The 17,459-nt window shown below is 39.4% G+C and overlaps 1 protein-coding gene and 1 pseudogene across 1 annotated transcript; both read right to left on the bottom strand.

Annotated features, from left to right (window-relative positions):
* Positions 1-3,561: 3,561 nt before the first annotated feature.
* On the bottom strand, positions 3,562-16,583 carry stambpl1 (STAM binding protein-like 1; the record flags this gene model as incomplete). Its single annotated transcript, NM_001292973.1, is given in 10 exon segments — positions 3,562-3,805; positions 4,106-4,218; positions 6,419-6,556; positions 7,471-7,595; positions 8,301-8,622; positions 9,020-9,115; positions 10,228-10,303; positions 11,081-11,298; positions 12,394-12,487; positions 16,382-16,583. Coding segments are annotated over 9 exon segments (1,281 nt in total). The 5' UTR covers positions 12,475-12,487; positions 16,382-16,583.
* Positions 11,686-11,851, bottom strand: LOC121849491 (annotated as a pseudogene).
* Positions 16,584-17,459: the final 876 nt, after the last annotated feature.

Genomic DNA, 17,459 nt, shown 5'->3' with positions numbered 1-17,459 from the left:
CCACCTTTGGAACTCTATCCCACAATCCCTTTACGTTGCTCCCTCCCTTGCCTCCTTCAAGGCACGACTCAAGACCTTCCTTTTCGACCTTCAGCCACCCTCCTAACTCTCTACCCTCCCGCATCCCAACCCTGCCCCACCACGCTCTGGTCCTGATCCCCGACTGTTCAGCATCTTGCGATGTCGTCCCAACGTGAAAGGCGGTTTACAAATGTAATTTTGTTGTTTTGATATCACTTGTTACAGCTGAATGGCAGCAGCTCATATAAATGTATGAGAGCAGTCAATGGATTTGTAGTTCATCTTTTTCATTTCCAAACAATTCAGAAAACAACTCCCAACATGATTATTTCAGTTATCAAGGCCTCCATTGACAATGACAGGTCAAAACAAAAGAAACTGCTCATGACAGGCCCTGTAATGTGCCAACAAGACTTCATGTTGTCACAGTTATTCTTTGTTTTGGCAAAGCAAGTGATACATTCATTTGTACAAAAATATAGTGCAGGACAACAAGTGGCTGCTTGCTCTCTGTTCTGATGAGAAAAGGAGCTGTTGTTGGGAGCCAAGATAAGAATAAAAGGGATAATATTGATTAAAAAAGGGAAATAACAAATAATAATCCTTGCATTTGATTTAGCGCCTCATCACATTATTGAGATGTCTCAAAATGCTTTACAGAATTTAAAGTGAATTGATTGTACATTTTGTGGGCAAAACGCAGCAGCCAATTGTGCACAGCAGTGTCCCACAAACTATTGTGGACTGAGTGACCAATTTTTTTTAAATTAGGGATCCTTACCCCTGGAAAAGCAATCCGCCAATTGACTAACAACTGAATTCCTACTAGGACTCTTTTGGTGGGAAACAGTCACGTGGAGTAAGGAAACTTGCCCAACATTTCACCGTCCAGGAATCGAACCCAGGTCCTCTCACTTGTGAGGTGAGTGCTCTAACCATTAAGCTACAAGACTCCACTCAATAACTAAATCAAAAGCAGTAAAATCTCAGAAAACCCAAGTTAGCACATCTAAGTATGGCATAGCTCCATTTGTACGGATAGTATCATCAAGGTCTCTTCAACAGCAAAGGTAAATGACAGAATTGGTATGGAGGAAGCTTTTCGTACTATGATAATAATAATAATAATAATAATCCTTGCATTTGATATAGCGCTTTTCACGTCGGGAGGACGTCCCAAAGCGCTTCACAGAACATACTGCAAAGTGAATTGACTGTATATTTGTGGGCGAACGCGGCAGCCAATTGCGCACAGCAATGTCCCACAAACAGTCGTAGATTGAAAATGACCAATTAATTATTGTTTTTGGTTTTTGAAGGGATTATTATTAGGCGTGTGGAGTAAGGAAACTTGCCCAAGGTTTCGCCCTGCCTGGAATTGAACTCAGGTCTCTCACTTGCAAAGCGAGTGCTCTAACCACTGAGCTACAGGACTCCGAATTGATGTTAATTTATATGTCTCATCATAACCTTCAAATTCAATAAACAAACTCATTCAGTGTCACTCAATGGTTTTGTGTTTAACCCTTTGACATTGCTGACAGTGTAATTGTATATTCAAGTATGAAAAACATTTGATGATTTGTGACAAATTTATAGAGCACAAAACAATCCAGGCAACATTTAAACAATGTTGATTTTATTTATTTGAGGATATTGGTACTGATGGCAGATGCAGATTCTTTCATTTTAAATTGGTTCAAAAACATTCAGCTTTGGATTTATTATATTTATTTTTTAATGTCCACATTTTTCTAAAATACCCTTCACAAATTTGGATTTTACTTATAAGACTGCAATAGCAGTAGAAAACCATTCAATTAATACTGGACATGGTTCAAACTAGTGTTAGAATCCTGCCCAGTTTATCCTTTTTCAGGCAAATAGCAAAGACTGCTGCTGGAAGTGTGTTCCAACTCTTGAAATACAGATCTGCCCTAATCTGTGTGTGTGTGTGGGGTGGGGGCGGGGGGTGGGTGGGAGGGGAAGGGAAGGGAATGTCTGGGTCTATATTAGTCAGTAAAAATAAAACACACACATACTCTTTGCAGCTCTGCGGAGGTCAGCTGGCACTTCAGTATATTTTCAAACTCTACTTAAGGTAACAGTCAATTTAAAAATGCTACTCTCTGGAGTCTATACCACACTCTTTCTTAATAAGCATTTCAAGTCACGCAAATGGAGACTCCTTCCAACAAATGGAAGTACGTCACACTGGTCCAGCAGGAGCTTTGCTTCAACACAATCTTCTTCCAGGGCAGTTTCCACAAGTTGGTGAGAAATGTAATGATTCCTTATTCTCATCACAACATTTTAGACGCCAATCTGGTGATAGTATTCCCAGTTAGTAGTTAACGATAACAGACATGTCAGATGATAAATTCAGGTGGAGAGTTATAAAATCATGTTAAGGTCAGGGCTAGAAGTTATTCATACATTCATCTGCAACACCGTGCTAGACAAGTGAGGATGGTACAGAAGCTGGTTTTGTTCAAGTGCTCCTATACAACATGTAGTCTTCTGATCCAAACAAATTTACTAAGCTAGGAATGTCCTACCGTGAACGTATCAATCTTCAGTCATTTTTGTAGAGCATTAACCATTGCTAAGTTGTGCGTCAGAATGTAAAAAGAATCGAAATGGGCATAACACAGCAAGGAGCAGACCTTCTGGGCTTGTTTTTGAAGGTTGGGGTCGCTTATGTCAACTTCAGAATCAGGACAATCGGCTACTGTTAGTTCTCATTGTACTTGGGAAATACTCGGTAGTTTTTCCAAAGAAATATTGAATAATCTGCATATTTTATTTAACCTGATAGTCCATTTGGGTAAAATTGGTCATAAAATCTTGAAAGCAACATATTGCTTGTTCTTACAATACATGTAATACGTTTCTAAGATTTCATGCTTGTAGTTATCTCATGTCGTCACCTCATGTCGGAGATGATTGTATTCATATCTTTTCTAATTAGGTGACTGCAGGTCTGAAAGAGAATCAATATTCATAAGTCTCACATAGAAATTTATTCTATTTGTGCATGCACACAATATTAAACAGAGCAAGCTATTAGTAAGCTTCTTCCTACTATATTTGTTTTCAAATTCCTTTAAGTCTCACATTACTTCAAACCTTCTTGCAGGATCTTATAAAGTATTATTTAGGTGATTTGTGAGCACCATTCCAATCTCTTAACCACACACCACATTCAATGGTATCCCACAACAACTTTAAGCTCATACGGCCTAAAGTCTCCCGATACAATAGATCTGAAAGTTTAATATCCCAGTCAGAGAAAGGACTAAATGTTTGTCTGAAATTATGTGAATATCACTTGAATAAGGATCACATACAAGCATCGTTTGTTAGGATGATTTATGAATATTAGACAAATCAGACTGCTTAGGATAACATGCAATATGCACCAACGAAAACTAACATTTGTATATTTAGCTTGCAGCCCATTTTTGTATCATGCCATGTGCTTAGCTTCACATTTTGTTAAAAAAAATTCCAACCTTGTTCCATTACTAAAAAAAAGGCATTTATTTCATTCAATTCCACCCTCTCCTGAAAGAAAATGTTACATCGTTATAACTTCAGTTACCCACCAGCTTCAACAACCAGCACAAATGTTCAAGTTAAAGCATAAATGTATCTCTAATAACATTGTCCTTAGGTACGTACATGGTACAGTGGTGGATCCTTCATGTGGGGGTGAAACCCTTTCTTTTTACAGGACGACACTTCCAGCATTCCTGCAAACGATAGTTGGAAAAATCCAGTGCTGGAAAATATTCAAACAAAAAGTGATCAGCAATACTTAGATAAGAATGCAGTTAGAAGTAAAATGTAGATCTGGCACAGCGTGTAGGTTCAGGACTGGAAACAACTATTGGAGCCGATCAGGCTGATCTCAAGTTATATTTTTAAAAATCCTTTACTGTATTCTAACTTTCATTCCCTTCAATTAATTTCATCAATAAATAATTTTCAAATTCTACAGGTTCAGATAAATGACGATACAGTATTTATTTATGATTTTCAAGCAATTAAAGTTATTTTATTTACAGAAACAATCACTTACTCATTGCGTTTCGGTGCACAAACAATTGCAATGGCCTCTGGCAACATCAGCTGATATGAGCAATGAGTATGAAGATCTACACTTGACAGAAATGCGGTCTGAGTTGGATGGGTCTGTAAAAAGATTTTTTTTATTAAAAACATCTTTACTTGCATGCAAAACACTAAAATACTACTATAAATAATCTTTGCATTGGATATAGCACCTTATCACGTCTTCGAGCCGTCTCAAAGCCCTTCACAGAATATACTGTAAGGTGAAGTGACTGTATATTTTGTGGGCGAAACGTGACAGCCAATTGTGCACAGCAGTGTCCCACAAACAGTTGCAGATGAGTGACTAAATTACTACTATTTATTTTTTGAAGGAATTATTATCCCCAGAAAAGCCATCCGCCAAATCGATTAACAACCGGGTTCCTACTTAGTACAACAACAACAACAAGATTCCATTTATAAAGCGTCTTTCACGTCAGGAGGACGTCCCAAGGCGCTGCACAGTTGGGTCATGACCCGAGCAGGGGGGAAATGGTCAGGGTGAGGGGAGGGAAGGGAGGGAGCGAGGAGGGGGGAAATGGTCAGGGTGAGGGGAGGGAAGGGAGGGAGCGAGGAGGGGGAAGAGAGTCGAGGGGGGAGCTGAAGGCACGGTCAAAGAGAAAGGTTTTGAGACCGGCCTTGAAGGAGGAAAGGGAGGAAGCAAGGCGAAGGCACTGGGGGATGGAGTTCCAGAGCCTGGGGGCTGAGAGGCTGAAGGCCCGACCACCGATGGTAGGTAGTACTAGGTAAACCGAGCCATGTGGAGTAAGGAAACTTGTCAAATGTTTCGCCCCGCCCGGAAAATGAACCCAGGGTCTCTAACTTGTGAGGCGAGTGCTCTAACCACTGAGCTGCAGGAATTGGATAGGTACTTGAAGAGTTTTTCAAAAAAACTGCTTTCCATAAATAGAAATGCTCTCTGCCCCTGACTGAGGTGTATAGAAAACACAGAGGTAACTTGTAAATGAGAAAGAAGCAGCGGATAGTCATATGAGGAGCTAGAATTCTCATAGCCACAGTGAAGCCATAAATAAGGAATGAAAAACTCCTGACCAATTTGCTATTTGATTTTTCTGTGTAGCACAAGTATACAGTATCAAGCTTTTCACCTAAGCCAATACTATATATGGCCTATAAATGAGAGATATGCCACCTGGTGGTATTAGTGAATAATTGACAAAACGCTTCCCAAAACTAGATGGATAGGAGATTTGACGATCAACTCTGGTACCCGTTTCATCATCATAATAATACCAACAATTTTTATTTAAATGGCGCCTTTCACATAAAAATAAACAACTTTTAAAACAAAATCTTAATCTTTCCCTATTTTACTGCTCCAGAAAAAGGTACTAGCTACAATGGGGACATACAGGAGCAAGTTATCTCTTTAACCTCTCCAGTAACAACAACAACAACAACAAGATTCCATTTATAGAGCGCCTTTCACGTCAGGAGGACGTCCCAAGGCGCTGCACAGTTGGGTCATGACCCGAGCAGGGGGGAAATGGTCAGGGTGAGGGGAGGGAAGGGAGGGAAAGAGGAGGGGGGAAATGGTCAGGGTGAGGGGAGGGAAGGGAGGGAGCGAGGAGGAGGAGGAAGAGAGTCGAGAGGGGAGCTGAAGGCACGGTCAAAGAGAAGAAGAGTGAGGAGGGGTAGGAGGTTGATACTGGTTTGGTGACTTTCACCTCAACACCTAACTTTACTAGAATACTTCCCGTTGTCAGCCACTCTGTCTGCCATACCGCCCATTGCACTATGGAGAACAGGTAAATATGGACCAATTACATCCTTAAAAATGTCTTCAGTCCCATTCCACTCCAAACCGGAGGGTATCACAAGAGTAAGGAGAAATTATTTTCCTTGTTTCTAATAGTTTTGTTCATTTTCCTCCAATCCACATTTCCACGCCACTTTTATTCACACTATTCTCTTTGAGAAAGAGAGATCCAACATGTGACATCTCCAGAGACACCATTAATACTGCTCCTTGGTTCATCTGCTCAGCCACTTCGTTGAATTAAACATGAAAGTACCTCCCTCAGGAAGGCTTACTGGCTGAATCTGGCAATCATGCTACTGCAGAAAAGCTAAGTTAACCCATCAATCAAAAATGATTTGAACGGAATCCAAATTCTCAGCTGTAGGAACTAAACCAGGCATGAATTATATGTAAACAGCTGACAATGTAAATCATGTAAATCATGTTATATGATGTTTAAAGCATATCAATGAAATTCGTACAATAATCAACAACTGAGTGACTATCTGTACTTACATGAATCCAACCCAAGGTGATGAGATCATGTTGATCCTGGAAAGTAAACAATTCCTCTTCGTTCTCAGTGTCACAGTAATCCGGTCCCCCAGATTGTTTTGGTATTATCACATGGGTAATGATGAACTCATCATTTGTCTATAAACAGGATGCCATAGCATGAATATTACATTTACTTGTGACCTAGATTACAAATAGACAAGAACACAAATGGTACCTGTACCTTAAGCTACGGTAGCACAAGTTTTTATTTCTGGTGGAAATTAAAGCAAATAATTTTAAAATGACTGAGTTTGAACACTTATATTCATTAATAGGCATGACAATTATGATAGCAATTTTCTTTAAAAAACTCAATTTTAGATGATGTTCAAGAACGTATTTTTTAAGATAGATCTGACAATCCATGTCCCTTTATGGGGATCTCTTATACTATATGTTTCAGCTACTTGCATTGGTAGAGTCATCCATTCTGCATGCACAAAATTAGCAAGAGCACAAACTGATGCAAATAATTCAATTCAAAGAGTTCTAGTTGAAATTAACTTTCAAGTTTGAGAAAAACAGAATGATAAAAATTGTACAGGTAAGATCAGTGTTCAATGATTGATAGACAGGGAGTACTATTACTTAGCGACTTAAGAGAAAGACAATTCAACATTATTGCACTGTGAGTGCCAAACACTTTTTTTCCACTTAATAAATAAGACAAGCACTGTGCTTTGTTAGTTTGCACTCACAGATCTGCAGACCTATGCTGCCAGATTAATTATGGGAAAATGCTCAATCTAGCAGTTTTTTTCTATATGGCCCATCAATTACATTAATCAATAACACTGATGTTTTACGTTTGCAAAAATGAAAGGCTAATACAGTAATAGATCTAATAGAACATATTAAAGTCCAATGTAAACCTAGACTTCCTCAGCTGCTCCATGATTTAGATTGTTTAATTATTTACTCAATTAGCCTTGAAATTATCAAAGTGAGTATTAAGAGGCAGAAGGAAGGGATATGAAACTATGCTTTTTATATTTCCTCTGTTCCCTTACCAGCTTGCCACTCAGAATTCCACAGGTTTCTATTTCTCGTACTGTGTTGGTATCGGCCTGAATCAGAAACCTTTGGCAAAGATCTTTGGGAAGGACAACATTTCGAAGCCCAACAATGCTTTTTCCTGCAAGATAATTTGGGGTAGAAATAAATGGTAAACAGAGTGAAAAAGAAATCTATTTTATGTGAGATTCCCAACTGCTACAGGGCACATCCTTATGACTTTGTAATTTAATTTACCATTCTGCATGATGAGGTATTCTACTCAGCTAAATGCATAGCACTAACAGAATTATCAACAGAGGTAAAAAGGCACGCACACACAAACACAAAGAACCTGAATACACAGGGGGTAATTTCCCATTTTTTAAATTTGCAGACCTTTGCATATCCTTCGAATGTAATAATGATAAACAATAATAACTCTTGCACGTCATATAGCACCTTATTACGTATGAAGGCATTTCGCAAGAATTATTGTGAAATGGAGTGACTGTATTTGTAGGCAAACATAGCACCATAATTGTGTACAGTAGTGTCCCACAGATAGTCATGAAACCATTGACCAATTTTATTTGGGGGACATCAGGAGAAACATGTGCACCAATAAGGTCAATAAGTTAACCAACAAATGGAAAATCAGCCCCAGAGTCTTCATTTTGAAGACTTGAAAAATTAAGTTTAAAAAAAATTGTGTTTCAGTGACACAAATGAATCAGAAGTTGAAAGGTTAATGACGAGTTAGATCCTCTCCTTAACTTTCTACTGAAAGGAAAGAATGTACTTAATGATCCAACAATAAAAGGGGTGTTTGATTATTGATACTTACTAGAAGCATTATTCCGAGGTTTCAGAGACCTGTCCACTGGAGGACACATTGGTTGGGCAGCACTTGACATCACAGTCGAAGGCTCATTGTTTATCCGAGCTGCAGCAATGCAGTTTAATATCCCTCCATCACTCTGCTCTGAAAAGCTCAGATTTACTTCTTTCTGTTGCACCTTAACGGCATCTTGCCTTTTGAGCTGCTCCTCGAAGAAACGAAATTGCTCCTCTTGCAGTTGTTGCTGCCGGATCTTAGCTATACGTTCTTTTTCTTCATGAACCTGGTTTTGCTCCACGTTGTCTAAAAACCCTTCTTTAGATTTGCTCTGTGAAAAACATATAGGCACTTTAAAAATTCTAAAATAAAATTATACCTCATCATTGTTCAGTTATCAGTAACAATTGCAAGCAAAATGTACCACTTCCAATTCCAACGTTTCCCCAAAAGGAAATTAGGTTAAGGTATATAACTCCGTTACTACACACACAATTTTGCAACATAACCAAGCGTATTGGGAGAAGTTGGGAAAACTGTCAATTCACTTTAAAGTATATTCTGTGAAGTGCTTTGAGACGTCTCAAAGACATCTCAAAGCACTTAAATCTAAGTGCTTTTACTCAAATCTAAGAAGCTTTCTTTGGAGCAATGAAGGAAAGATGTCACAAAATAAAGAGAAAAATATTGCAAGATTCAATTTTGTCTGAAAAAGATATTACAATTACCTGATTCTTATAATAGTTTTCATGCTCTCCACTGTATTTGGAAATAAGTTGTATCTTTAATTCATCTGCTCTTGGAAATGCCACTTCTTTTAATTTCTTGGATTAAAACATAAAAGTAACATTATCATTTGTATCACAGAAGATGGAAAAATCTGAAGTTATACTCATTGCATTTTATTCTAATATATAATTATTAATATTACATGGCTGGTGAAAAGTGATTGGCTGTTACTTTCTCCATTTGGCATTTGTAGCCTAACAATAGATCCTGAACTTTGGATAACAAGTACTCACAAAAGAAGACAGGTTGCATCAACAGAACACTGGAAACCAACTGCCAATACAATGTAATAACAGGTTAAGGCAGAAGTAGACCATCTAGCTCTCACATCAAATTGCCAAAAGATTGTTATGACCCATCTATCTCATTATTTAAAAAAAATAATTTTGCAATGCCAGGAACTTTCTTCTTCCACCACTTGTGTTAGAGGTTTGTTCTATAATAATAATCCTTGCATTTGATATAGCGCTTCTAGATGTCTTCTAGATGTCCCAAAGCGCTTCACAGAATATACTGTTAAGTGAATTGACTGTATAGTTGTGGGCGAACGCGGCAGCCAATTGCGCACAGCAATGTCCCACAAACAGTCATGGATTGAAAATGACCAATTTATTATTGTTTTTTTTTGGAGGGATTATTATTAGGCGTATGGAGTAAGGAAACAAGGTTTGGCCCTGCCTGGAATTGAACTCAGGTCTCTCACTTGCAAAGCGAGTGATCTAACCACTGAGCTACAGGACCCGCATGTGAAATAATATCTGCAAATGTAAACTTCTGTCCAAATCATAGCCTTGATGAGGCACTTTGCAGGAGACAGAATTGACCTCATGCTGTAGAAATGCAGATTATGTGGAAGTCTTGAATTGTATGGTTTATTTGAATAAAGGATAAACAGAGTTGTCAGGAGTTAGAATTTGGGGTGAAATTTATATTTCTAAAAGTCTAAGTAATAATAGAGCAGTCAAGTAACAGCAACACTGAGTTTAACATACAAGCTACTCAAAAGCACAGAACCTGAACTTTCATCAGTTCTGATGAATGGAGCATCCAGTGAAATGGAAACATTTCACAGTGAGAAAGCAAGCTTGAAACTGTCCATCAACAAATGGCTCTTTTGCTCTCCAAACAAATAATCACACATACATACTTTTAGAATATCCTGTTTTTCTGGTATTGCACATAATTGGTAATCCCGATGCTTGGGCAATTTCTCCACAAACAAACTGCAAAATGAATATCAACAATTCAGCAATACACCCAGCAGTTTACTAAGATAATTGTTCTCACTGTACGTTAAAACCATTAGCGGAAGTAATACACTCCCTCATATTTTATGCTGGCTCCTTTTCACCCTCATTCTTGAAGAAATAGACAATAGAGAGTGAAATGGTACCCTGTGATATGAACAATAAACTTACTTGGCATAATTAGTTTTACTGGTACATTCAGTCAGCTTTGTAACTGAAGAGACTATTGATATTTGATCCCTCTTTACAACCATATTTCAGAGCTATACAAAACTTCATTGTATTAAAGAGCATATTATTTACAGAGTTCTTTCGTTTTTTGTGATATTTCTAAATTGGATTTGATGCATTAATTGGTCTACTAGTTTCCTAATTTGAAAGTTGTTGAATTTACAATAATTGTCATTTCATATAAATTTTGCATTCTTAAGTGAGTTAGATCTGTCTTTTTAACATGCCAAGCAAACATACTCTTAATGCCAAATGATTATGTGACATAGGTCCTTACATGACATGCATCTATTTCAACAATAGGCCTTTGATAACTCTAAAGGTAACTTTACACAGATTAATTATGTTGAACAGCTTGTGTGAAAACCTAACCAAGTTTATTAGTGAAATATTGCACAAGTTTATTATGTATCAGGGTCAACATATAAAACATGCATTAGGGTTAGAACCATGGAGTAAAAAACATGCATAGCCACCAGCCACCTTTACAAGATGTAAGTACTGCATCAACAATGTTCTTACGTGATAAACTTATTGTAAAGGACAAAAGCATTCTCAAGATTTCCTTCTTTCATATATACTGATGCCATTCGAATCATCTCCACTCCAGATCTGAAGTAGCGACGTGGAGTAATGTCTTCACTAATCTCTATGTTGCAGCCCAATTTGGTCAGGACTCGGACTCGCTCTACTGGAGACAGGCTAACGTCTGTGTGATCAGGCACAGCAACAAGTTTCTTCTGGAAAACAATTAATGTACATTTCTGTCTATTATACAAAACAAGCTGCTATAGCAAAGTCACATTTGTCAAAACACAAATTTGAAGGCAAAGAATAACACTGTCTTTGGAATCCTTATAAAGCATATTACAGCGAGAACATGTTATAAGTTTTTTTGGTGAGCGAGGTTAGCCTTACTGACCCCTTTAAACTGAATTAGACCGAAAAGCGTTCCTCAAGGTAATGAGAGTTGCCCATGCAAACAACCTCCCCGGCCTGAGCCTAGTGACTAACTGTTCAAGCAAGTTCTTATTCCAGTATCTCCACTTCTTCTTTGTGAGGACAGATCAAACTCCTCAGATCGGAAACGCTGCAACACCAATCCCAGTGGGCCGAAGGCAGCTCCTGACAGCTCCTAACCTTTCCAGAATGCATTATAGGGAGATTCAGTCGTGGACTTGTAAACACAAACAAATCTCAACAGGAGATCTTTCTGACCTGCGTATTTCCCCAAGGAGTAACTGATAAGAACAGATACTACACTTGATCTTAGCTAAAGGGCTGAGAATAGACAGATTCGGGTAAATCGTAACTTATAGCAGAGATGCCAAGGCTGTAGGTTCAGTTTTAAAATTGTGTCCCATAACTTTCGACTGAAATGATCCAATCACAGACCAACCTCTCAAGGCTTCACAAAATATCTGATGCTCGAGCTAACAGCTAGAAGACATAGATATATAATCCAAAAAGAGGCTTTGTCCTTCAATATCTCAAGCAAGTTGATTTTTTCATGCAAGCCTCAATATTGATTATAAGCAGCCTATTCCATGGTGGACAGCATTGGAGCTGAGCCTAATCCAGTCTTCACTTGAAATCTAGACACACACACACATTTTCCAGGGTATCAATGGACAACAATTATCTGGCTAGTCCACAGGTGTTGAGAACATTTGTAACAATCACTGACTCAGATGCAACCAACTAACTCATCACAAACCAGAAACAAACCTGGCTTAATGCTATTCTAGTGGAGCAGTGGCCTTTCCTTTAGACCTTTTAACATTAACATACTTTACTCTTTGTATCACTAATGTAATAACAGCTGTAAGATATACCAATGCAGTGAAGGTATATGGTTCATTCATGTTCTTTGCTGAACAAGAATTAGCTTTGCTGCTTCCACTGGATGTATCCATCTGTCAAGTCACCCTGGAAAGAAAAGAAACAGAACTATAATTTCCTTTAAAGAATGGAAGACTATAATGTTGCACACATAATATCACTAAAAACAGTTATCCAGCTAATAATAATAAGTTACTCTATAATACTAAAGATCAGGGATGACGTTACGACTATACAATTACACTGGGCCCCAGTCTAGTATGGGGGTTAAGCTTAAGGAGTTAAGATTTTCCTGGTCTGATGTAAATCGATCTTGACTTTATCCATCATCTGACATCAGATCAACCAGATAGTATTTAGTATCATTGTCTGGTAAAATATACTGCACAAGGCAAAAGCCATCCCTGATAAAGATACACTTGCAGTTGCCAATTTACTGCAAATTATTGTCTTTAAGTACCACATATAGATTCTTTATGGATCATTTTTCTGACAGTAATACTCTTCACCCATTGGACATGCACAGCTTCATTCCCATTCTGACCATGTATAATGACAAGACTGAAGAAGAAATTTCCACTTACCTAACTCTATCTATTCCCCATTTACTCTCCCAGCTTCCCACTCCCACCGTATACTTTCCACTTTCACCTGTTCGCTTGTGCGTCCTTCCTAAGTTTCTTTCACCCACACCAATTCTCCAGGGTCTCCTGCTTTCTTTGTTCACTCTCAACAGTTATAGAATATTATTCCCCTGTGTAATCTCCTTGCTTCTCTCTTACAAGTTCCCATGTGTGCTCTGTTGTCTCTTTGCCTTCATAGCAACTCACCAGGGTAACACCAGTTTGCATGTGATACTTGCCAGTTCATCAAAGATTATTTTGCCACAATCATTTGCATTTCATCCACTTTCCCTGCTCCATTTTAATTGATTCTCTTTCTGGGACAGATTTATGCTCAGAAAGATAGAAATTACCCAACCTCCTGAGCCCAAGTAAAACAGCTTAATTGTTATGCTACTCTCCAATCTTGCATTTAAGTGAATTTATCAAATATTTTGAATCATTTACAACTTCAGAAAGGTATTAAATTCAATACCGACAAAACTTTGAGAGTTTATCATGCAGAATGCATCATGTAGAATTTATTCCACATACAGAGAAGATGGTATGTTTAAGGTTGTGGTTCTGCTAATTTAAGGTTGAAGCAATGATAAGGTTTGAGATTGGTGCCTGATTTCATACTCCCAGGAGCATCTTGCAAACCACAATAACAAAGAGTTGCAGCTGTGCAACAAGCTTCTATATTCTGTCCTATTAAAAGATTGCCACATGAAAAAGCACCCTTAAACCAGTCATAGAAAGACTCCACCTGCAATAAATATGTTCCTCAGGAATATAGTACAGTAATAGGAGTTGGTTATTCTCCCTTTTAAACAGATCAATTACTTCTGCATGTGTGGCTTTTGGGGAGGATATAGTACATTCTAACGACTATTTGTATAACAATTTTTTTCTGGTTTCACTTTTAACTAGTTTCCATAGCGAGTTTAAGGTCATGTGCAAACTTGAAGGTACTCCTTTATTCCTTTACCCAAGACCTTGCTTATTTCAGTAATCTGCATTTAGTGGTAAAGCTATGATGTGCCTATTTGTATATTCCCAGTGAGTTACGTACCTAATAATCTAAACTCAATTCTTCACGAGTTATTCGATTATATTTAAATTGCCTTAGAGGCAATTCTTGCTATAAACTAAATGAAACTCCTTTTACAGAATTTTGAAATATTAGATGCAAAGCCCTTTGGAAACGGTTGAAAGACATTTCAGATAACAAAATTCAGTATAAAGGTACTTTAAATTACTTTAATACTTGCACACTTGCAACAATATTCAATCAGAATGATGAAAAATCCTCCAATTATTTTTATTGCATGTTTGTGGCAAGAACGAGAATAACTAATTGCGGAATTTCTCTCACACAAGGTTGAATCTACATACTATACTTAAATATTCTGATGATTCTTCTGTGTTATTTCTTCCCATTGCTTGTGGGATTCATTCCATTGCACAGTGGATTCCACGCACAGAGTTCACTTTATAAAAGGGAGTATTATTAGTAGATACTGAATGTCATTGATTATTCCAAACATCAGCCACCTTTCATGCCATCTACAGTGTTACTTCCATTTAGTGTGCTGAAGACTTTACATAACGTGGTATCTTTACTGTATTTACTGGGTTACATATTGAAAATGTATTGGCATATGGAATTAAAAAAGTGAGTGCGAAATATATATGCTATAGTATTCCACCTCAATGTGCTACTGGTTACCTGGCAGGGCTGAGAGGAACAACCTCAAGATAAGCAACCTTCAGCTAATAACCAATTTAATCTGCAAACAACCTAGGCAAGATTAAAATGACTCACGTCGGTAGGCAATGTGTATCTGAAAATGACTCACCTGTGCCACTCCTAAAGATCAGGAAACAAAGGTCACATTTTACTTCACCGCTGCAAGACCTTTCTTTCACAACAAAATCTATTAATTGTGTGCATGCCCAGTTTGTGCAGGTTATAGAAAACGCCACTCTATAGATTTATGAGAGAAATGAGGCTCCTGCGAATGTTAACATAGATATCAGAAGAAGACTTTCTGATTATTTGCTAAAGATTTGATCATCACATGGTCCAGAGTTTCTGAGAATCTACCACATCACGAGATAATAATCCCATTAACTAGTTCAAATAGGATTATTGCTCTTCTCATTTTTGCAAAGTGCAATGTTTGGAAACTGCACAGAGATTATGTTACTGCTGATGATATTCCTTGCATTTGATATCGGGCCTTACGAAATCATCAAAACATCTCAAAGTGCTTCGCAGGGTTTTAACGTAAAGTAACTGTAGTTGTTCTAAGGCATACAAACATTACGAATGTTAACGTAACTCTCAAAATAGTATGAAATTGTGGGCAGGTGGAACACTCTGGATAACTACAAAAGGCAAAATACTGCAGATGCTGGAAATCTGACACAAAAACAGAAGTCGCTGGGAACGCTCAGCAGATCAGGCACCATCTATGGAGAAAGGAAAATGAGTCAACCTTTGGGGTCCACGACCCTTCGTCAGACTACACATTAGGTGTTTTCTTGGTTGAGCACCTCATGTCTTCGAAGCGTCTCGAAGCGCTTCACAGGACACGCTGGAAAAGTGTAGTGACTGTGTATTTTGTTTAAAAAAAAAGAGAAAAATGGCACAATTTCACTCAGAAATGATGTGTTTTTTTTTAAAAAAATGCATGGACTTCACATTTGCAACTCTTTAACATAACATATGGCTCCACTTTCAGGATGTAAGTATCCTACACTGTACTGCGTGAATATATTCCCACTCACTCCATGAGTATATTCTCGAATTAACGTTTGCCAAGAGTCGCTTCTGATCAACCAGTTACTTTTTTCTCTCGTGTCCAGATCCATGTCGCTCAGTGGGTTCCAGGGACAGCGAACACGAAACACAAGTGCAAATTAAAAATAAGAACGGACTCCCGAAACACTGCAGACGATGCCGAAGCCCCGGACCGTACGATCGCTGCGAGTCCCGCGTGAGATGGTTTACCGGTGCAATAAACAAATGGGACGGTGTGAAATTCTGGGCAATAGGGCATCGCATCAAAACCGACGCGTCTGCGATAGGAAGAAGTGCTCATTTGCAAAACTGCCGAAAAGTTCAGATCGATTTGCCATCGCCCCGTCAACGATATCAGTTCCCTCCTTCCTCCTCCTCCTCCTCCTCCTCCCCCTCTCTCTCTCTCTCTCTCCTCTAAAAATGAGAGAGAGAGAGAGAGAAATACCAAAGTCACAACATGCAAATTGATGTCCACCCTCTCGGTTCCCCAACAGCGTTTCCGCTCCTTTTAATTAAACGCACCAACTGTCGCTGCAATCGCTGAGACGAAACCAACCAAAGGTCACTTACCAGCACAGCACCAGCACAGTACAGCACAGCACAGCACCAGCACAGCACAGCACCACCACCAGCACAGCACCACCACCAGCACAGCCGCCCCCGGCGCTGGGAATGTGCTGCGTTTCTGTCCACTGGGTTTTCTGTCTGTGTTTCCCTCGAACAGAGACCATTGAGCAGCCGCTGGAATTCACTGCCGCATCAGCGGCGCTACATTGTGTCACTGAACAATCAGCTCCGACTCTGCTGTGGAGATACAGCCACAGGCACTGAGCTCTCTCTCTCTCTCTCCCTCTCTGTGTGTGTGTGTCCTCTCTCTGTGTGTCCTCTCTCTCTCTCCCTCTGTGTGTGTGTGTGTGTCCTCTCTCTGTGTGTCCTCTCTCTCTCCCTCTGTCTGTGTGTGTGTGTGTCCTCTCTCTGTGTGTCCTCTCTCTCTCTCCCTCTGTGTGTGTGTGTGTGTGTGTCCTCTCTCTGTGTGTGTCCTCTCTCTCCCTCTGTGTGTGTGTGTGTGTGTGTCCTCTCTCTGTGTGTCCTCTCTCTCTCCCTCTGTCTGTGTGTGTGTGTGTCCTCCCTCCACACCAGTCACCGGCGTTTCTTATTCACAACACCGGATTTGAAGCGGATCCTTTTCTCTGTCTGTCCATCAATCAATCAATCATTCGGGGCATATCTCAAGAGGGGCTCCTGGCAATGTAAACCCTCAGCACAAACTGCTGAGAATCTTGGCGTCCTGCTCCCCCCCTCCCCCCAAAAAAACAAAGGCAACAAAGTACAAAAAAAAAGGCAAAACCCTCCTCCTCCTCTCTCTCACTCACTCACTCTCATTCACTCCCAAGTGCAGGGTTTATGCGCTGTGAATGACCACACGTTGGCAGCGCAGGCGCGTTGCTCTCACCCAGTGCTTTGTTCTGCGTGAATCTCTCTGTTATTAGTGTGTGAGATAACCCCCTCTCTCACCCCCCCCCCTCTCTCTCCCCCCCCTCTCATCCCCACCCCCTCTCTCACCCCCCCCTCTCACCCCCCTCTCTCACCCCCCCCTCTCACCCCACCCCCCTCTCTCTCTCCCCCTTCTCTCACCCCACCCCCCTCT

Source organism: Callorhinchus milii, unplaced genomic scaffold (genome assembly GCF_018977255.1).
Source record: "Callorhinchus milii isolate IMCB2004 unplaced genomic scaffold, IMCB_Cmil_1.0 Scaffold7, whole genome shotgun sequence".
In the NCBI taxonomy this organism is placed as follows: Eukaryota; Metazoa; Chordata; class Chondrichthyes; order Chimaeriformes; family Callorhinchidae; genus Callorhinchus; species Callorhinchus milii.
This window is presented reverse-complemented; position numbering and strand designations above follow the sequence as displayed.